The following is a 22,854-nucleotide window of genomic DNA, read 5'->3' as shown; positions in this document are numbered from 1 at the left end:
AATTATTTCCGGAGTTGTGGCTTTTGTCAGACAAGTACATGTAGCTGCTTTAGTTGTACAGAAATTTCATTGGCCACAAACAGAATGTAAGGCCCTATATATAGCACAGACATACAGAGATTGGAAATGCTGTACGACGGGCGCAGTGGCGTGGTGGTAAGACGTCGGCCTCCTAATCGGGAGGTCGTGAGTTCGAATCCCGGTCGCTGCCGCCTGGTGGGTTAAGAGTGGAGATTTTTCCAATTTCCCAGGTCAACTTATGTGCAGACCTACTAGTGACTTAACCCCCTTCGTGTGTACACGCAAGCACAAGATCAAGTGCGCACGGAAAAGATATCCTGCAATCCATGTCAGAGTTCGATGGGTTATAGAAACACGAAAATACCCAGCATGCCTCCCCCGAAATCGGCGTATGCTGCCTGAATGGCGGGGTAAAAACGGTCATATACGTAAAAATCCACTCGTGCTAAAAACATGAGTGAACGTGTGAGTCCAAGCCCATGAACGAAGAAGAAGAAGAAGAAATGCTGTACTTGCCAGACTAAAAACATTGTAACCGCTCACCTGCATTTTGTCAATTCAGTTTGTAAAAGTAAGCATTTTGTTCAGTTTTAGTTTTGTTCAGTCCAGCAGGGATGTAGACGAAAAACGTATTGTTCCTATGCGCCATAGGACTAACGCTGCTTTATTTTTTCTTTCAGGTAAAACATACTTCTTTAAAGATCGTGCCTACTGGAAGTTCTACGACCTCAAAATGCGTGTAGATCCTTCGTTCCCACGCATCATCGCCCAGGACTGGCTGAAGTGCTCGGACGCACACAAGCAGCGGCAACCAGCCCAACAACGCAAGGACTTGGACAAGGCTCCCAAACCATCAAGTGCTTCACAGCCTCTTGTAGCTCTGTGGCTCTGCTGTCTGTCTCTATTAATAGCTCATTGTATAGGCCGTGGTAGCTGGCGTGTGTAACCATAATGAGGAATTAAAAAGACAGATTTTGTTGTATATTTGCTTCCGTTGATTGGTAGATAATCAGAAAATTTATAACAAACAAAACTTTTTTTATGTACAGTGTAGATTTCACTGTAAATCTCACACTTTTTTTTTTACATAAAGTCACAGCACATGAAAAATTGTCCTTTACTCCTTGACCGAATTATATGATGCTAGCTAGGTTCATTTTACATAAATGTATACAGTACATATATATTTCATGTAGATGAGTCTAGGTTAAAAGGCTTTTACTTTTTTCCATTGGAGAATGGAAATTGTGGTGGTTTTTTTTTGTAATTAGTAATGCACTAAATGATGTAGACTGTCTTGAAGAAATCTGACATGCGTGAAGTTCAAGAAATAGTGAAAAAGTTTCCAATACATTGACCGGTTGTCAATGTTGCTTTGCTTCTGTTCATTGTCTATTTTTGAGACCTGGGGCCAGTTTCATAAGATAGCAGTGAACCGACTGACAGTCGATCGACTGCCCAGTCGATGGACTGTGGTTGATCGCCGGGTCACCGAAAAGCGCGTTTCATGAGCGAATCACCGTCACCCGCGGACAACCGCAGTCGACCGACTGTACAGTAATCCGAATGGCCAAGTCGAGGGCTAAATTTAGCAACATTACCACTTCCGTTTGCTCATTCGCACGTAAAAATGGCCGATTTCGAAGAAAAAACAAGTCTCGGCCAGCTCAAAATAACAATGACCGAGACTTTCAGTAATTCCTTCGCGTGACGTCTAACCCTCTTACGCCATAATGTGACGTCTTCAAGACATAACCCTGACTTGTCTCCTGGATTACTGCGTCATGATAGATACATTTCGAAGAACAATCACAAGGTTTGGCTCACAATCCAAAAAAGTGTGAGCATTCTGCCATTGACTGTGCGGATAATTACATTTATTTTCGGTTTACCGCAGTAAGCCGAACACAGTGTTGGGGGGAGAGCATCACCGTGTTTGGCCGACTTCCGGTGAGACGACCCGCAGTCGGCCGACTGAAATTTTGTTCGTGAAACCCGATAACGTCGGATTACTGTGGTTCTCTCGGACAACTGCAGTTGGTCGACTGTGTTTCTGGCTTATGAAACTGGCCCCTGGTGTAACACGCTTGCACCTTAAAATGCTTTTTCCCAGTAGATAAGTTTTGCCGAAAATGTGCTTCAGGTGAAAAGTCGTCTGTGACTGCATGTGTAGAATATCGTTCATCATTGATCTTTAAATACACAAAGATCATTGAATTTGTAACCTATCATTTAACTAATAGTATACTCTTTTTTTTTTACAGTCAAGTCCCACTTAATGATGTAATTTCTGGGTTTTGTATTAATATTTTATGAGTATATATACGTTTTACAGGAGTTAATTGTAATCGCAAGACATCAGCATTACAGTGTAATTAAACAAACATGACATTTGTGTATATTGATCAGTTTCACATTGTATTGTGTTTCATCCTGTATTCAAAGGTTTCTGTACTTTCTATTTTCATGAAGATAATCCAAGAAAAAAAAAGAAAAATAATGAAGTGACAAATAAGCTCACAAAATAAAGGAGAGAAAGACTGTCTGTGCAATATTGCATTCATTGTTGGAACAATGTGTTGGTTTCAGTGATCGGTTTGATCATGAATTAACACACTCATAAAGGCGTCGAGTCATCTTTTTTTTATATGATCTCACTTCAAAAAAACCACCCACCTCCCAATGACTCAGATTGTTATTAGATTTTTGTGATGAACACAGTTTTTGACATTATTGACAAGATGGACATAATATGTAAAGAATTCGATCCTCAGCATTTCAAAAAGAAGGGAGAGCATGAACGTTTGCATTAAAAAACATGCCAGTGATAGGTCAGTGTTAAAAAATATATGACTTGGCGGATGAAAACAATTTGATGAAATAGCAAGACATTCTCTGGGAAAGCTTATGTAAGATGATCCTTTATTAATTTATTGATTTGAGGTGTTTTGGAAACGAAGGCTCCTTTGATGGTTATATGTGCCAGGAACTTTCATACCAGAGAAAATAGCACAGACTTTGCATATTTTGCTGAAAGTGGAAATGCAAAATTTGTGTTCATCTGCAACCGTGCATGGTGAATCTAAAAAAAATGCATAGTGGAATGCTTTATGATGGGATCAGCTCGTTACTCCCCTGGCTCGTTACTCCCCCTTAGGGTTAGGGTTAGGGTTAGTAACAAGCCGGGGGAGTATTGAGACGGGGAAATAACGATACGGGGGAGTAACGTACGAGATATGCTCCCCTTTATGATTATATCGATGAAATCAAGAACAGACTGCTTCAACTTACCATGTAGGTGTTGCATTTTCTTTTTGATCAGAAGGATTTTTGGAGAGAGAATTGCATGCTGTGCAATGTTTGTGCTATGGTAGACGGCGAGAACATTTTCTAGTCAAGTATTTATGCTATGGTAGGCAGAAGATGTGTACGATTTTTGATTGATAAGAAATATCGTGACCGCATTAGTTTGAAATCCTTATCTTTGTGATTTTAAACTTTCAAAAAATGTCTGTTTTGTAAGACTGCACACTATTCAGACAGTCGATGCACCCTCAGTACATATGGGTCGAGGATTGAAATATGTAGAATTGTCTGAAGAACCATCATTGTGTAAAAAATTGAAATTTGAATATTTGAAGTCGCAAATTTCGGGATTATTCAAATTGCTGTGTGGTGGTAATAATGAGCCAGTAGGTTTCAAGAATACTGTGTAATTAATCTTTATTCTGTGTCTTTAATTTATACTTTTAGCTGGATGTAAATGTAATGTTGTTTTTGCCTTGGTGTGCACCATCTTTCTCATGTATAATTGTCTTGAGGAGTGACTTTGTAAAATATTGTGCACATACATGTTTGACTCTTTGAGTGTATGTCATGTGTTATTGTGAATGTTTGCTACTTATATGTGAATAACTATGTCTCTGAGACTTTGCTCCTTTTCTTGGTCATGAAAATGTGCTCTTGTGAACTTTGAATTTAAAGAGAATCAGAACTGACACAAGAAATCGCTTTAGATGAGGATTATTATTTTCCTTAATCCTGCAGAACTGCATGCGTACAGAAGTCCTCACTGCATACCTCAAACATTAGAGCACATATGATGCTTTTTGTGTAGCATGCGATTTAAACTTATTTAATGTTTACTGCCTTATTCCACCAGTCGTGGGATAGAAATAAGTTTCTGTTTCTAGTATAACAATTAATTTATCAACCTGTAAGTGTCACATTTTTGCTTGATGAAGATATGAAAGCAGTACATTGTACTAAGCTTTTTGTAAGCTTTTTACTTTTTGCTTGTACATTTTGGTATATCTGTTAATCTTATATTTGCATCATCAGTATTTTGGTATTATATGTTGGTATAATATTGCTTCAAGTATTTTGCCAAGATAATACTCAGTCTAGCCAAGTTGAGATTTTTCACCATGAAATTCATAGTCATTATTTCTGCTCATTAACTCATTGCTTAGATAAAGTGATACAAACATGAAATACTCATGAGTTATCAGACTGTGCATGTGATTTCTAAAGATATTGCCAATACTCTCCGACTTTCTTCAGTACTGGTGCAGTTTGTGTAATATCTGGTTTGTGTGATGTGAGCGATGTAATGTGATTTTGGTGTGTTCCTATCTGTACTGAGCAACATATAAGCTCAGTGTCATATATACACGCTGGTAATCCGAGTGTCAAAAATGAAAGTTTTTATTGATTTGTAGATAAATTGCGTGACTTAATTACTGTGTATATGTGTACCTTTGTAGTGTATTTCTTCCTGTGTGGTCATTATTTTGCATTATAGTCTTAGGTGCTTACATCAAAGAGTAAATGTGTGTTCTGTGTTCGTATATGCTTAAAAGCCACATAAACCATTTGTTTGTGTGCGCAGTGGTGGCCATCCTTTCCCGATTCAAGACTTTTTAGGCCAACAGTCTTTTACTCAGATGTCACGGAAACATTTTAGGTGTGTACTAACGTAGAGAATAATGAGACACGTGTGTCTATACTTGATAACTTGCCCTCCGCTGCCGAAAGATATTTAAAGAAAGCTTGAGAGTGATGTCCGACTGTTGCCAGAGCAGTTTGAAAATCTTCCGCAGTGTATATGCGTATATAGGCGCCTTATATATCCCAGCTCGATCAGTGCCCCCGCGGGTTAGGGGGAAGAATTTACCCGATGCTCCCCAGCATATCGTAAGAGGCGACTAACGGATTCTGTTTCTCATTTTACCCTTGTTAAGTGTTTCTTGTATAGAATATAGTCAATGTTTGTAAAGATTTTAGTCAAGCAGTATGTAAGAAATGTTAAGTCCTTTGTACTGGAAACTTGCATTCTCCCAGTAAGGTCATATATAATTTGTACTACGTTGCAAGCCCCTGGAGCAATTTTTTTATTAGTGCTTTTGTGAACAAGAAACAATTAACAAGTGGCTCTATCCCATTCCCCTCCCCCCTTTCCCTGTCGCGATATAACCTTGAACGGTTGAAAACGACGTTAAACACCAAATAAAGAACGAAAGAAAGCTCAATGAGTCTTTAAAGGAGTTGAAAAAGGAGCTAGGAGTATGAGGTTGAGTTGAAGGGGGAAGTTAAACTTTGCTGAATACCTGCTATTGTAATGATGAAGCCTAATTTGATGACTGGATAAAAGATCTGCACATTTTTGTTATATTTTATCTTAATCAAGGTCCCTTAATTGTTTAGGCGATTTAAAATTCAGTGCCTTTCAGAGTAAATTACTTTACTTTCTTTCATTCATTATTGCTTCAACCTAATGCTTTTGGGGATTTTTACCCACACATAGTCTTCTGTAACAGTTTTCATCACAACAATGCATGATACCATTAGGATTGGTAGTTGATTAATGAATTGTATATGTGATATGAGATTCATATTGATGTTTCAATCACAATTTTCACTTTTCATAATACACATCAGGTCAGCTTTTATACAGTGATGCTTGGCCAAGTTTACTTCAAGGGAATCAGTGCAACCTGTGTTTTCCAGTATCATTAACATCAGATCGTATACTTTCTGTGCAGTATTTCATCATTTGTAACTGCATGAGTTCACAAAGTATGCTTTTTTTTATTAGCTCAAAATGATAGGTGTCAAGAATTATCATAATGCAACCATTTTGTGTTGTACACAAATGATACACTCAATGTATGTCTATCAAGAAAGAGAAAAAGAAAGCAAATAGATTTTAAAAGCTCAAAGATGGGAAATCTGACAGGAACATCTATAGCCGACCTTCGGTGGTCATTTCAGGTTACAGGGGAAAGTACGTATTCAAGATGAAGACCTTTGTAATAAGTTATTTTTCCAGTACAAGTAAAGTGACGCGTCGTGAGCTACAGGAAACTTTCTCGTTCCTTTGTTGCTAGTTCTGCTGCAAAGTGATCCTTAACTTTTTTTAGAGTAGTACACGTGGAGATGATCAAAGCCTGACACTGTGCCTTACAACTATCGGGTTGGGCAAACATGGGGTAAAGCTTTGATCCGAGAAAAATGTGAAAGAATCATCATTAGAAACATATGATTCATTTTTATTAACATCAGTATGGATTCATCACAACCTATTCTCATTTCCAAGTGGATTTAATGAACAACTTTGTACAGATAGTTTTGAAGCATGGGAACAATGTGACCAAACTCATTTTTTAGTTAATGCAGACAGTTTCACACAACATGTTTCATGGTAATTATTGCAAGAACCACCATGCATGCTATATTTACTAGCGTATTTGTTATCTTTAAAAAAAAAGATTTATTGTTCTGCATCAACTTTTTGTAGCAGCAATTTAGCTAGAAGCCCACCCCTTGCACCAAAAGTCCATCTTGTGACATTTTGGATGCAGGTCAATTAGTTTGTATGGATAGATTTTGTAGATTTGCTTTGTTTACCTTATAGAACAATATTCTTATGATTGCTTGCATTCTTTTTAAATGTTTATTTTATTTTAACCAGTTTTTATAGGATGCTCTAGCTATTTCCATTCCTGGTCAGGTAATTTTAAGTGAAGTATAAGATTTTAACATATTATTTTAACCAATGCCACCTAAACACGCATACACTTGTGTATCTCGTCAAAAGCCGTGAGGGCGTAAAACTCGAATCATATAACCCATATCTTGTCTTTAAGAGGCGAAATAATTTAGCCTGTAGGACATAACGCATTGTCTCTTTCCTTCCTGCTGCTGAGGAAAAGCTTCAAATAGGCCAATTTATTCAGTCCGTCATTAGTCACTTTAGAGTTAGAGATAAATACAGCTGTTAAGCAGAGCTATATACTTCTTCTTCTTCTGCGTTCGTGGGCTGAAACTCCCATGTACACTCGTGTTTTTTTGCACGAGTGGAATTTTACGTGTATGAACGTTTTTTACCCCGCCATACGCCGTTTTCGGAGGAAGCATGCTGGGTATTTTCGTGTTTCTATTAACCCACCGAACTCTGACATGGATTACAGGATCTTTTTCGTGCGCACTTGGTCTTGTGCTTGCGTGTACACACGGGGGTGTTCGGACACCGAGGAGAGTCTGCACACAAAGTTGACTCTGAGAAATAAATCTCTCGCCGAACGTGGGGACGAACTCACGCTGACAGCGGCCAACTGGATACAAATCCAGCGCGCTACCGATTGAGCTACATCCCCGCCCCAAAGCTATATACAATAATCAAGGGACGGAAACAATCACACTGAATGCGATACAATGGTGTTGTGTGATGATTGCTGATGTGATTGTCTTATATATCAATGATACCTATATATCGAGGTAAAAAAAATCAATCATGATGAGCGAATTATACCGTAAATATTGTTCTTTGTGAGGTTAGGATGAATTTTCAAAAACAAAACAAACAAAACAAAAACAGAAGGAAACTGTTGTCAACGTTTTTAACCCCTTCACTGCCCACCCCGTATGTAATACGTGGTCATTTTCGGTTTGTCCTACGCCCATAACCGTATCTCATACGTGGGATTTGTGTCAACAACATTTCAGGACATTTCTGAAAACTAAATGGGAGGTAACCACTGTCCAAGTACTTGTAGGGGTTCTAAACACATTTCTTTCCCATAGACCGTTTGGATAATGCTGTTATACTGTGGCAGTGAAGGGGTTAAAGGAATGCTGGTTTAATTAAAGTAGACAGGTACTGCTTTGTGGACTGATGTAATGACTTCTAATACACTGATCCTTGGAATAATCTAAATGTGTTCAAATGAAGCAGGTTGTGAGCTAATGATATGTACCATCACCTCACTGAGTCTTAATTGTTGTATTTACTTATGAGATTCTGTAAATAAGCTGCGTTTGTACAGACCGTACGTTCCTTGTACAGAGCATAATCTAGTCTTACTACAGGTTGCCTAATATCTTACCAGCTTGTGCTATATACAGACTTCCGGAAGAGAAAAGCTGTTAAAAGTAATTTTATCTGAGTGACTTCAACGTCAGTGATACTGAATTAAACTGAGTAACTCAACGAACATGCATTTAAAGCATTATTCCATCCCATCTCCAGTTTATAGTGTGTTCATAATTTTATCTTTGAAGTTTTGTTACAAAAGTTGATGTTTTTATTGTTGTGGGTTGGAGTGAAGGTTGCTGCAGGTGCTTAATTTTATGAAAATATAAGTCTAGCAAAAATGTTATTCGTTTAGAAGGAATAGCTAATGTAATTCGTTTGACTTTGTAAAGGCAGTTGAAATATTGTCTGAGTAAAGTTTTGGGGCATTTGATCTGAGCTTTGGTCTTTGAAAGTTTGGGGTTTATTGACTTACTTTTTTGTTTAAATATCAACGTCTTGCCTTGCCACTTGAGACTTTGTATGTACAGAGCCATGCATAATAGACGGTCCCATTAGGTATATGTGGATCCCCACTTTTTAAGGAACAAGCTGATATGTTCGTATATCCTTTGTGTTTGTCAAGATACCTGCCCCACGTTGTGTCTCTCTTTTTGGCTTTGTTGCTCAAAATAAAGATTTACACTGTTGCTTTCATATCACATTTGCTAAGACTGTATTTTTTGCTTTTGATACTCGCTGTATTTTAGCTGATACGCAAATGACTGAAGACTGTGAAGGTGTTAATACAACTAGAAACAGCAGGAGGTTTGTCTGTGTAGCGGCGCATTTTTAAGAAAGTTGTGTTGATATTTAAGCGTGTCCTTGCTGAAAAAGGGTACTGCTTGCCTTTGACTTTTGTATATGTTGTATGATAATCAGATTGTGTCACTTTGAGTCGTCAAGTAATTACTGACTGTTTCTGCTGTTCTGTTCTTTTTCTTCTTTTTTTGATTTGCTGTGAATTTATTTGGGGTGCACCATTTAAACAGTGTTTTTTCTCCCTGAATGTCTTTGGGGAGGCTGTACCATTTTAAATTATGATTTGGTATTTCATTTTTGCTGCACAGTTGACGCAAAAGATAATACATCGTTCACTTCATTCACTTTATTATCACAGTGGGGGACACAGAGAGATTACATAATGAAAAATGGTGGAAGTAACTGGAATGTCAGTGTACAGCTAGAGTTGGAAACTGCTGTTTTTTGTTTTGTTTTCTCTGAACATCTCATAGCATGAGGGTGGGTGAATCGAGGCAGAAAAAAGGAGAAGAAATGAAAGAACTTTACAAAGCTGCTATCATCATCCTTGCCCAGGAACTCTCGATCTGTCTGTCTGTCTGTTTGTCTCTCTCTCTGTTTGTCTCTCTCTCTGTTTGTCTGTCTGTCTGTTTGTCTCTCTCTGCCCAACACCCTCCCTCTCTCTCTTTTTCTCTCTCTCTTTTTCTCTCTCTCTCCCTCTGGTTTACTAATCTATAATTCCATCATTCCAGGCTTCTAGTTGTTGCTTTGTTTTAGTGATACCATAATACCCTGTGGTAGCTTGCCTTGCTTTTTACTGAGTGTCCACTGGTTGCTTCTGCTAATTGTTGGTCCCATAGATTTTAGAGCAGCAAAAGTAATGATTACAGTAATTACATAATGAGTTTTGTGTGTGAAAACGACAATCATTCATAAGGAGAGCAATGAATACAGAAGTATTCTGCACTAGCCACTGAATGATCTGAATGAGCTTTTGTGAGTAATTAATAGGGAAGGTGTGGTACCAGCGCATTTGCATAGAAGTTTTTGGGTAATATAATTTTAGAAGCCTTTAGTGAGTGATATTTGTAAAATTGTAAGTGATTGTATTTGTTAGTTTCGCTGCTTTGGTTGATTTTGGAAGAGAAAGAAAAAAATGTTGGGTTGACTTTTGAAGAGGAATGAAGAAGATTAAAAAAAAATATAACAAAAGAAGAAGAAATTCTTTACAGGGTAGGTCAGACTAAGCGATATTGCCTTGTCAATGAATGTAAAGTAATTAAACATGATGCATGCTGTTCTTACAGTCAGAAAGGAATTTTGCTTTTCTGGATAAGGGTGATTGTGTTTTGCCCTAAATGTATTATGCATTACCGTACTTTCCGGGTCATAAGGCGCGACTTTTTTCCTCGAGTTCGACCCCTGCGTCTTGTATAACGAAGCGCCTACTCCGTGTATGAAATACGAAAGAAATCAAAGAGACCGCTTGAGTACCAGTCAAACAACTTGTGATAATGCATGTTTCAGCTACTAGGTACTGCCCTGCCTTTGATCTGGCCGCACACACAGATTTCCACTCTGTTAAACTCGGTCACTGACCCCGATGCAGGAAGTGTTTCCTCTCTCAGATATGACAGGGGAACCACCTCTCATGGCAAAAACTGGGTCATTGACCCCTGGGAAGAAGGTCGTGTCTTTTAACAAGGCCACCCAGCTATCACAATGCCTTTGATCTGGCCGCACACACAGAGCACACATATTTTCACTCAGTTAAAGTCGGTCACTGACCGGTCACTGACCCCGATGCAGGAAGTGTTTCCTCTCTCAGATATGACAGGGGAACCACCTCTCATGGCAAAAACTGGGTCATTTTGGTGCGCCCTATCGGCCCCCTGTGTCCAATAGGTGACTGGATTACAATTTTTTTTAAAAAGAAGGGGGTGCGTCTTAGATAACGAAGCGCCTTGTCACCCGGAAAGTACGGTTTTTTTTTGTTTTTTTTTCAAAGCTGACAAACAAGGGGGTGGGGATTTTTGTCAGTAAAATTGCAATATCCTGGGTCTATGACTCTGTATGCAGTGGGTTTTGTTCTGCTTCAAACAAAACCTTTTAGTCTGATTTGTATATTCATGGGTACTCAAAAGAACTTACTTTGACTGAGAGTACACCAAACTTAAACAGTTCATGAACATTTCAGTAACTGGTTTCAAGTGCCTGTGAATAACTAATCAAGTGCTTTGTCTTTTTCTTTTTCTTTTCTGGTATGCTTGTGGAAAATTAATTAACTGCTTTGTCATTTCGTTTTCTACTTTCTTTTCTTGGTATGCTTGTGGCGGAAGAGATGTAGTACTTTGTGCTTTCAGGTAAAGAGCTTAGTTATTTGAGTTTTGCTATCTGTACAGAGGCCTAGATGATGTGCTTTTGGTGGTACAAATGAGCTTTGTATTCAGTACATGTTGTCATGCCTGCCACTGCCATAATAAAGTCTGCACATACAACCATCATGTTACACTTTGTCTGTATGCAGGAGAGAGAGAGAGAGAGAGAGAGAGAGAGAGAGAGAGAGAGAGAGAGGTGAATTGTTACTCACAGTTTATACAAAAAACAAAATACAGCACAGACTACAACAGATGAAACAGAAAATGACCACACAAATTAGGAAAATGACCAGAAAATACCAGTCATTTGACATGAAATGACCACAGAAAAAGAAGCTACAGGCATTTAAAATTAGGAAATGACCATGTAACACTACAGGCGCATGACACTTTGAAATGACAACAAAATGCCACAGGTATCTGAAATAAGAAAATGATCACCCCCAAAAGACCACAGGCACCTTAAAGGCAGAGTAAGCCTCCCGTAAACCATCACAGATACGGTCAGGCTTTTACACACAGTACAAACACCCTTTCATTTAAACACTCACCAATTGAGAACATCCTAGGTGCCCTCCGTAAAGAGCGAACAATTTTCAAAGAATTTATTTTTGCGTGGTTTATCTTACCCCTGAGCCATCGTGAACCCGTGTGATCCAGTTTTCCTTTTTCACAATGCAGTCGTCAGTTAGTCATGAATGCGACTCGATGTGAGCTTATCTACAATAGCACGTTTTTTATGCACGAAACAACGGCTGTGGTTCACAAGAACTCTAGCGATGGCTTTTGACTGTTGAGAGGAACGGCGATTTGCACTGATAAACCTTCGTCTGCTACGACCCTTGCGTGACCCTGCTTCCGGGCTTTTCTTTTTTTAAAACTTTCACAACTTCGAATTGTTCTGATCTTGTCTTGATGAAAAACCAATTCTTTTATGATTAAAGAATGTTTGTGTAACAAGCTGTCAATTTATTATTTAGATTTTAAAAGTTAGGTCTAGCGCAAAAACGAGGCGCCGTTGTTGTTAACGAACAAGTCTACGAAAATAAATTCTTTGAAAATGTCTCACGCTCGACAGAAAGCAGCCAGGATGTTCCCGTTCGGTGAGCGTTCAAATGGAAGTATGCTTGTACTGTATTTAGACGCTCGGGGAGCTCTGTGATGGTTTACGGGAGGCTTACTGTGCCTTTAATTATCAAATGCACAGGCACAAGAAAAAAGAAAATGAACAAAATGTCAACAGGCATAAGTACTCTCTTACAGTCTAATGGCTAACTGTTTAATTTTAATATGCCCCTTTTTTTATGTACGAATGTGTGTTTTTTGTTTCGTGCGTGTTTTTTGTGTGTTTTTATTCTTTTTATAACAATGTATTTAATTAGTTATGTATTCATATTTGAACTGTCAAGTGCTTGCAGCTGTTGTCAGGATTTGTGCTTTTAAAAAAAGAAAAGATAAAACAGGTTCCTGTCCCAATTCAGGGACGGGGAAAGTAAAAGCATTGAGAAGCATGAAAGCACCAATTGCTGTGCGACCCTTACGACTACAAGCGACTGTGTGAGTGTGTCAGTAGCATTCATGGACAGGTGAGACTGTAGTGATCATGATATGACAACAATGATGAAATCATGGGCCCAACAAAACAGTGAATGCACAACAAAAGTAACAATGACACTTCTTCAGCAGGTGTAACCTCAAAACACACACACATGTACAGACCGTACAATATTTGAGCCATATAAACAAGTGAAAAAACTTGTCAAAGAACAATAACACTGTTGGAAAGAAAGACAATACATAGATCTAGATGTGGAACTTTTCAGCACGTGTACGGGCAAAGTCATCAAATCTAGTTTTTACGTCACGCGTTTGCCAAGATCAGCAGTCTTGGTGGGAGCAAAACAACGTATGATTTGGAACACTGGAGACAAAAGTGAGTCACGTGTGACGCAATATCTACACGTATGCGTACAGGTCTTTGCTACACGTTCGATCATCTAGAACACTGTACATCAAGATCCTGTCAGTTCTAAAGTCCTATAGGTGCTCATATGATCATGAACTGAGTTTCTTTCACAGGGCAGCCACCTAGAGTTGTCTTTGAAGGATTCTGCATGAACAGTTTAAGGTGTGGCCCATACACCTGGCAGCCAGCACCAGTGTTTCATGTCTACCTATAAATATGAAATCTTTCATGTGCACAACAGTCTTACAGAATACTTTGCACACGAAGATATGTACATTTTCTGGCCTTAATACAACAAACCTTGGACATGCCACACGGCACAGAGAAACAAACTCCCCACAATCCCATGACACCAGTTCACCAGCACAATCAAATACAGCTAAGGGAGCACATACAATAAATCAGCCGCAATTTATCGCCAACACTGTATACTTCTTCTTCTTCTTTGTTCATTGGCTTAGACTCCCACGTTCACTCATGTTTTTAGCACCAGTGGATTTTTACGTGTATGACCGTTTTTACCCCGCCATTCAGGCAGCATACGCCGACTTCGGGGGAGGCATGCTGGGTATTTTTGTGTTTTTATAACCCATCGAACTCTGACATGGATTACAGGATCTTTTCTGTGTGCACTTGGTCTTGTGCTTGCGTGTACACACGAAGGGGGTTAAGTCACTAGCAGGTCTGCACATAAGTTGACCTGGGAGATCGGAAAAATCTCCACTCTTAACCCACCAGGCAGCAGTGACCGGGATTCGAACTCACGACCTCCCGATTAGTAGGCCGACGTCTTGCCACTGCGCCCGTCAACTGTATACACTGTTGTCTCAGAACCAATGGACAGCAGTCAACACCACAAAACAGACTGGCATAAACGGGAGGCAGCAGTAGAATGAAGCAAAGCCACACTTTTGACCGTTTTACTAAGCTGGCGCAATTTCTTCCAGTGTTTTTCCTTCCTCAATCCATGTTGCCCAACAAGTTCACAAAGATGAGACTTGCAAAGACTGTGCTAGCAGTGGACAGGAGCAGGCACAATTTCTCCCAGCAGAGTGTTCTCCCTTTCTAAGTCAGTTGCCCAACAGTTGACAAAGATGTGGCGTTGATCACTGCGCTGTGGACCTGGGCAGGCACTACTTCTCCCAGAGAGTTCTTCCCTCCTGAACCATTTTACTAAGAGACCTTGATGACTGCGCTGTGGACCTGTGCTAGGAGAATATCTGCAGTAGCTGGGAGGGTGTAAGTACGGAGCCCACTCCTCCATTCTCCTTCATGGAAATGAAGTCAGCAAGATTGTTCTGGTAAGCTGAAACAGAACGAAGAGTTCAAAGCTGTTAGTGGTTTGCAATACTGAACAATAGGAAGGTTTCCGCCAGTTATCTCTTTGAGGTTTTGGGTGCTTACAGAGTACCGTGCCCCTTGCGGGGGCATCAAACATCGAGGTCACAAGCAGGGTCAAGGGGAAGGTCGGCTGGGCGGACAGGAGACTACAATAGGAAGGTTTCCGCCAGTTATCTCTCTTTGAGGTTTTGGGTGCGTAGAGAGTACCGTGCCCCTTGCGGGGGCATCAAACATCGAGGTCACAAGCAGGGTCAACGGGAAGGTCGGCTGGGCGGACAGGAGACTATTGGTAGACAATGACAAGGCAGTCAAATTCATGACAGTGCAGTAGCTACTTATAGATAACTTTGTAAATTGCACACAGGCACACACCTAAACAAATGCGTTTGAAGTTTATAATTTGACATTGATTCTGCATAAACTAAACTGCGCATAAAAATATTACGACACTTGGTACCTCAACTAAAAAGATCATACAGTGGGACCTCATTCTAACGACTTTTGAAGTCTTTGTAATTGTAAAACAAAATTATAACATCTGTAAATCTACCTAGGTTTTATGATTCCTTCCTTTTAAATCTCCAATTTTTTTAAGGGGGAAGGGGGGTCCACTGTACTGTAAAACCTGTCCATGACGACCACCCAAGGGACCATTCAAAACTGGTTTTATAGATAGGTAGGTAGCTATGGAAAGGTGAATTACACAGAAAACAAACTTGTTGGGATCCTTTGGGGTGGTGGTTGTTGGAAGGTGGTAGTTTTCGAGAGGTGACACCAGGGTATGTTCGATTCTACCAGTTTACAAAACATATAGCCGGATCACTTGCGAAGTAGGAAAGATGTTTCACCTTGTGTCTGTATGCAGGGATAAGATGGAGGCGTGGCCATCCAAGAACCATCCTCCTTCAACATGTGGGAACGGTCCGAGGCGAAGGTATTGAGGTACACATCCCCTGGGACCACTCGAAACAGCCTGCACAAGATGAAAGGAAACATTCATCTAATCAACAAACTGAATCCTGTTGATTTTACATTCCCTGCAAATTCTGAGCTTGAGAAAGAATGCATTGTAATTTTTATCTAACCACTAGACTGAATCCAATTGATTTGACATTTGACAAAGAAAAACAATGTATACAATCCACATGAAGATGCCCTCCATCAGCTCACTCGTCACGAGCGGACCATTGTCTTCCGCCTCCGGACAGGCCACTGCGGACTGAACAGCCACCTAAAATAGATTGGCATCAAACAATCAGCCCTGTGCGACTGTGGAGAGGCGGACCAGACACCACAGCCCTTCCTGTAGACCTGCCGACTCCACTGCAGTGACAGAGAACACGTCTGACCCACGGGGACAACGCCAGACACCAGGCTGTGGGGCAGCACCCAGGACCTCAGACTGACATCCCACTTTGTCAACACCACGGGGACAACGCCAGACACCAAGCTGTGGGGCAGCACCCAGGACCTCAGACTGACAGCCCACTTTGTCAACACCACGGGGACAACGCCAGACACCAAGCTGTGGAGCAGCACCCAGGACCTCAGACTGACAGCCCACTTTGTCAACACCACGGGGACAACGCCAGACACCAAGCTGTGGGGCAGCACCCTGGACCTCAGACTGACAGCCCACTTTGTCAACATCACGGGGACAACGCCAGACACCAAGCTGTGGGGCAGCACCCAGGACCTCAGACTGACAGCCCACTTTGTCAACACCACGGGGACAACGCCAGACACCAAGCTGTGGGGCAGCACCCAGGACCTCAGACTGACAGCCCACTTTGTCAACACCACGGGGACAACGCCAGACACCAAGCTGTGGGACAGCACCCAGGACCTCAGACTGACAGCCCACTTTGTCAACACCACGGGGACAACGCCAGACACCAAGCTGTGGGGCAGCACCCAGGACCTCAGACTGACAGCCCACTTTGTCAACATCACGGGGACAACGCCAGACACCAAGCTGTGGGGCAGCACCCAGGGCCTCAGACTGACAGCCCACTTTGTCAACACCACGGGGACAACGCCAGACACCAAGCTGTGGGGCAGCACCCAGGACCTCAGACTGACAGCCCACTTTGTCAACACCACGGGGACAACGCCAGACACTAAGCTGTGGGGCAGCACCCAGGACCTCAGACTGACAGCCCACTTTGTCAACACCACGGGGACAACGCCAGACACCAAGCTGTGGGGCAGCACCCAGGACCTCAGACTGACAGCCCACTTTGTCAACACCACGGGGACAACGCCAGACACCAAGCTGTGGGGCAGCACCCAGGACCTCAGACTGACAGCCCACTTTGTCAACACCACGGGGACAACGCCAGACACCAAGCTGTGGGGCAGCACCCAGGACCTCAGACTGACAGCCCACTTTGTCAACACCACGGGGACAACGCCAGACAACAAGATGTTGGGCAGCACCCAGGACCTCAGACTGACAGCCCACTTTGTCAACACCACGGGGACAACGCCAGACACCAAGCTGTGAAGCAGCACCCAGGACCTCAGACTGACAGCCCACTTTGTCAACACCACGGGGACAACGCCAGACACCAAGCTGTGAAGCAGCACCCAGGACCTCAGACTGACAGCCCACTTTGTCAACATCACGGGGCAACAGATTTAGACACAACCGTCATCAAACGCTGAAGAAGAAGATTTGACATCGCCTGGGTGGAAGAGAAGATGAGACAGAGAGACTTTAGATTGTGACCCTAGGAACGCTGAAGAAGAAGAAGAAGATCGTGACTATGAGGTAACGCTTTGCATATGTTAAGTCATCATTTAAATTCAAGAATCTACACATCGTTTCAGTCTCAGCTCTTCAGGAATGCTTACCTCCTGAAATCCGGTTTCAGCAACCTGTCGTCTCTGATGGCAAAAGTGATGTACTTGTCCAGCAGACACGGAAAGGGCAGCTCAGTGTCAAGGTCATAGATCAAGGTGCCCTTCTCACACTGGTGCATCAGAACCACATGGTAGTCCTGCAACAAAGACAAACCAATAGATGTTTCAATGGTATCGGTAATGTAACACAAGATTAGACATATATATATATTAGACAAAGGAAAGGAAAAAGAGTTAAAGTGACAAAGAACATCCTGCCGAGTCACATGGAGAAACCTCAGCACTAAGGGCAGAGGTGGCACGGAATTTAAGTTGTTTTTATTTACAAAGCTTTTCAATTTAGTTTTCAAAATATTTGTTACAAAACCTACTCAAAACAGCTAATTTATGGCTCAGAATAGACAATGTTGGGAAATGATTTGAAACTCTGTCGGCTTTGTACAGGTTGTGACAGAGTGATATCCTTGCTTTGTACAGGTTATGACAGAGTGATATCCTTGCTTTGTACAGGTTGTGACAGAGTGATATCCTTGCTTTGTACGGGTTGTGACAGAGTGATATCCTTGCTTTGTACGGGTTGTGACAGAGTGATATCCTTGCTTTGTACAGGTTATGACAAAGTGATATCCTTGCTTTGTACAGGTTGTGACAGAGTGATATCCTTGCTTTGTACAGGTTGTGACAGAGTGATATCCTTGCTTTGTACAGGTTGTGACAGAGTGATATCCTTGCTTTGTACAGGTTGTGACAGAGTGATATCCTTGCTTTGTACAGGTTGTGATGGAGTGATATCCTTGCTTTGTACAGGTTGTGACAGAGTGATATCCTTGCTTTTTCAATGACATGCACAACGACAACTCTCACACACACACACACACACACACACACGCTCGCGCACACACACACACAAACACACACAAGCAACCAAATATATATACTGTAGACTTACCCAGATAACCAGTCTGTCTTCACGTTTACTAGATTTTTGATGCCAGAGAGGAATCTAGATGTGACAAAATAATAGAAATAACATAGTATTTATACATTTGTCAAATTATTTTGAAAATTTGATTAGTATTTAAAGTTAGCAGCTGTTTGTATTCATTACATTGTAAACAGATTGTCAAAAATATAGTTCCCCAAAAGCAAAGCTCTGCATAACAACAACAAAAAAAGAACAGTCAGCGGTTTAAGCTTCATCAAAAAAACAAAAAAGAGAGAAAAAAGCAAGGTTTATTAACAAACAAGCGAGTGTAGTGGTTAAAGCCTTTCAAGCATGTACAAAGAGATGTGTAAATCTAAATGCCTAAATCAAATGCATACAATAAATGCGTGTGTGTGTGTGTGTGTGTGTGACAAAGCATGAATTCCTTTGTAAGCATGACTTTGTGTGTGTGTGTGTGTGCGTGCATGCGTGTGTGCGTGTGTGTGTGTGAATGTGTGTGCGTGCATGCTGCGTGTGTGCGTGCATGTGTGTACATGTGTTTTTGGTTGCTGATTGGCTTTTACTTGTGTATGTATGTGTGTGTGGGTGGGTGTATGTGTGTGTGTGTGTGCATGTGCATGTGCATGCGTGTGTCTGCACGTCTGTCTGTTAATCTCTATCATGTGCAAGTTCTAGGCCTATAAATGTTACCTTTTTCTCTTGATTTGAGATGAAAAGAACATAAAATGTCTTCAGCTCCTCTGGATAGTGTCTTTTCACATGGTCACACAGCTTCCACACATTCTCCTCGCTGCCAGTTTCATGGAACAAATAGCAGGGAAGATTAAAACACAGAACGAACATTGCAAACAGACAAACAAACACACATACAACATACAGTGGAACCCCCCCTTTTAAGACCTCCAAAAATCTGAGAAAGTCAGGTCTTAAAAAGGAGGGAGTCTTAAAATGGGGGTAAATTTACAGAGGTTATGAAAAGAAAGTCTAAGAAAACAGGGTCTTAAAAGGGAGGAAGTCTTAAATTGGGGGGTCTTTTAAATTATAAATATATTCTTATCAAAACTAAGCTAAACAACCATTCACTTATATATGTTTTCATTCTCTCTCACTCTATGTCTGAGTCTGACTTCACATTTGGTTCCGCTGAGACTATAACTTCAAAATTCTCTGTAAAAGTGTTTTGCAAAATGTTATTATATGTCTGTCACTGTGTGTGTACATTGTACTTGTGTATTTTTGTTTATGCTTCAGATCCTCCTACAATGGTAGAAAATTCCTCTGACTATAGGGCCATGCATGGAACTGAAGAAGAAGAAAATGTCTGCATGTCTGTGAACATGTGGCCTTAATTATCTCATGCTCACATAAACTCCATACGGACTATCCCTCTCCTCTCCAAAGTATATATATATACTAGAGGAATACCCGGCTTCGCCGGGGTGAATCGCAAGACAGAGACAGACAGCGTGGCGGTTCACCACAATCACCTTTGAAGGCGAAGTCCTGTCAAACGGGATTGAGAATTTTAGAGCTTATTTCTTAGCCCTATATTATCTGCTGTGGCTTCTCAAATGCCAGAACATACAGACAGACAAAAGCCGCTAGACCACATCACAAACAGAACTCTACAATACACAGGTTTTTGCCCACACACACACAAACACACACACACACAGAGAAGCCGTATATATATATATGCATATCTGTATCTATAAATATATAGAGATAGGTGAGAGTGTATTTTTCGCGTGGCTATAAATTGATTCGACCTTTTCACTTTGACAGTAAGAACAACTTACGGGTGCAAGGGAAGCGTTGTGGACAGCGCAGTGGACAGCGCAGTGACATTCTAAAAATAGTAATAGTAACTTACAAACGGGAAAGCCACACGAAGGAAGGGAGATAAACGCCAAACACTGGAGAAGATAAGGAAGAGTTACTTATAATGGTGAAATGAACACAAAAACCAAAATCAGTTCAGCGCTGCGCACTGAGAGCACGTGTTGAAATATCTCATCGATGATATTGTGTCCGGGGTGTAGCTGAATACGGTGTCCAAATTTGAAAAAGATCCAGCGAGAACTTTGGCGTTGTGATGTGGTGTAGCGGCTTTGGTGTGTCGGTATGGGGGCCCGGGTAGCTGAGGTGGAACCAAAATCGGTTCAGCGCTGCGCGCTGAGAGCACGTGTTGAAATATCTCATCGATGAGGTTGTGTCCGGGGTCTCTCTGAATAAGCCCACCAAATTTGAAGCAGATCCATCGAGAACTTTGGCCGTGCATCGCGAAGACACAGATACACAGACACACACACAGACACACACACAGACACAAGTCGTATATATAGATATATACACAGCTGATCAAACTTTAGACCCTTTATGTCACTCAGGGAGTTCAATTTGTGATGAAAAAAACCCTAGTACTTTGACTTAGAAATGTGCTCAACATCGCAATGTCTTTCGGTTCTCATTCAAGGGATATATTTGTAATTAGTTGGAACATACTCAGTGTATTTTTGAATAAATCAAATTTTGTGGTAAAATCTATCGAATTGCAACACAAATCTGCTTCACTTGCAAGAACTTGACATGCTTTTCTTCTTCCAGATAAGTGTACCTCTTTTTCTTTTGTGTGTGTGTGTGTTGTTGTTGTTGTTGATAAGTACTTGTACCTCTTGAAATCGATGAATTTCAAAAATAACTCTGTCAGGTTTGTATAGGTTGTGAAAGAGTGAATATACCATTTCGTTTCCTCTGACAAACATGTGTATTGGACAGGAGCATATATATATGTTTCCGACACACCCCTCACTAGTGATTTAGCTCTCCAATGTTTGTCATAGGATACCCAAGGGTGTTCACTCTTCCACAACACATACACACCCGACAGATTTATAATATTTCCGAAAATCGTCTATTGGCAGGGAAGCATTTAGTCGGGAGTTTATCTTGGCCGAAGCACTGCTGATGTCAATGTCATACCTATAGCTGCATGATTGTTTGTGCATGGGTGCATGTGTGGGTGCATGGGTGCATGTGTGGGTGCGTGCATGCGTGTGTGTGTGTCACTGTGTGTAAAGCTGTGTTTACATGTTTCTTTATCTTTGAGTGTGCCTACTTGTGTCTGCATACATCATTACATGTATGTCTTTCCCCTCATGTTCTTGATCTATCAATGTTATTCAAACCATGAAAACAGTTATTTTGAAAGAAATAATAATTTTTACATGAATAGGGCATGGAGAAATAAATTATTAAACAGGGTGGGTCACACACACACGCAGCTGCCTGGACAAAACATGTCGGACAACCTACCAGTATTGTGAAGTGTAAACACACTGGTCCTGTTTAGGAAAGACAGAGGAGGTCGCTGACATTGCTGAGACTTCCAGAATTGCATTCATTTTGTTGGTATGGATTTGGCGGCCTGTCTGTAGTCAACAGTCCATGAAATACGAGCCATGCATCTTTGTTATATATTTTCAGTTGCCACACTGAGCCCATGCAAAGTTGTTCTCAAAACGAACCTCTTCAGTTTGTACTGTTCCAAATGAAGATAAATATCATTTACATGCCTGCAAGTGAAACAAAGCAAGGATGGCATGTGTATAGATCGTTGTATTAACATGAATGTGTATGCTTTGTGTAGTAAAAACGCAACATTCACTAGAAACACCAAACTTTAAAGTGGACAAACAAGATACTTATCTTCACGTGGCTCTATTTGCCAAATGGATCAAATCAAACTCGAACAATTTGAGAAAACGTAAAAGATGGCTGCTGTCCCTCAGAGAAAACAAAGCTGATATCAGTCAACGTCTGTTTTAGAGCACAGGATGATTACAACGAAATAAAAGGTACGGCGCAAACACTGAGAAAGTAATAAAATATGCACAGCTTAATTCTATGGTGTCAGGAAAATGGAAGGCAGGAGAAATAGGCTCACAAGGAATTAACAAGAAGTGAAGATAGCATGAACCACTGAAGAACACTGGACCTGCAGTCACACTCAGTCTCACCATAAACCTAACAAGTCGCGTAAGGCGAAAATACAACATTTAGTCAAGTTGCTGTCGAACTCACAGAATGAAACTAAACGCAATGCAACGCAGCAAGACCGTATACTCGTAACATCGTCAGTCCACCGCTCACGGCAAAGGCAGTGAAATTGACAAGAAGAGCGGGGTAGTAGTTGCGCTGAGAACGATAGCACGCTTTTCTGTACCTCTCTTCGTTTTAACTT

General features: G+C 41.1%; 2 protein-coding genes across 3 annotated transcripts in view; one reads left to right on the top strand and one right to left on the bottom strand.

Moving 5' to 3' along the window:
- Nucleotides 1–1,819, top strand: part of LOC138975573 (matrix metalloproteinase-17-like) — a 96,350-nt gene extending 94,531 nt beyond the window's left edge. The window contains exon 11 of the mRNA XM_070348295.1: nucleotides 702–1,819. Coding sequence (XP_070204396.1) covers nucleotides 702–967 — 266 coding nt within the window. The 3' untranslated portion in view covers nucleotides 968–1,819. The remainder of the gene's footprint in view (nucleotides 1–701) is intronic.
- The window catches only part of LOC138975582 (protein N-terminal glutamine amidohydrolase-like), a 570,098-nt gene extending 547,635 nt beyond the window's left edge, over nucleotides 1–22,463 (bottom strand). Inside the window, exons 1-6 of one of the 2 annotated variants that reach the window (XR_011458684.1) lie at nucleotides 21,927–22,463; nucleotides 19,302–19,401; nucleotides 18,615–18,668; nucleotides 17,657–17,802; nucleotides 15,649–15,773; nucleotides 13,454–14,765 (exon numbers count right to left, since the gene is read on the bottom strand). Coding sequence is in view for 1 of the 2 variants with exons in the window: in XM_070348306.1 (XP_070204407.1) it covers nucleotides 14,668–14,765; nucleotides 15,649–15,773; nucleotides 17,657–17,802; nucleotides 18,615–18,668; nucleotides 19,302–19,401; nucleotides 21,927–22,015 (612 nt within the window). In the remaining variant the exon portion in view is untranslated. Of the gene's footprint in view, nucleotides 1–12,423; nucleotides 14,766–15,648; nucleotides 15,774–17,656; nucleotides 17,803–18,614; nucleotides 18,669–19,301; nucleotides 19,402–21,926 lie in introns of those variants that run through there. The other variant, XM_070348306.1, reaches the window with a different exon arrangement.
- Between the last annotated feature and the right edge of the window lie 391 nt (nucleotides 22,464–22,854).

The sequence above is a fragment of the Littorina saxatilis genome, linkage group LG9 (assembly GCF_037325665.1).
Source record: "Littorina saxatilis isolate snail1 linkage group LG9, US_GU_Lsax_2.0, whole genome shotgun sequence".
In the NCBI taxonomy this organism is placed as follows: Eukaryota; Metazoa; Mollusca; class Gastropoda; order Littorinimorpha; family Littorinidae; genus Littorina; species Littorina saxatilis.
The sequence above is the reverse complement of the archived record's forward strand: the minus strand, read 5'-3'. Positions and strand labels throughout refer to the sequence as shown.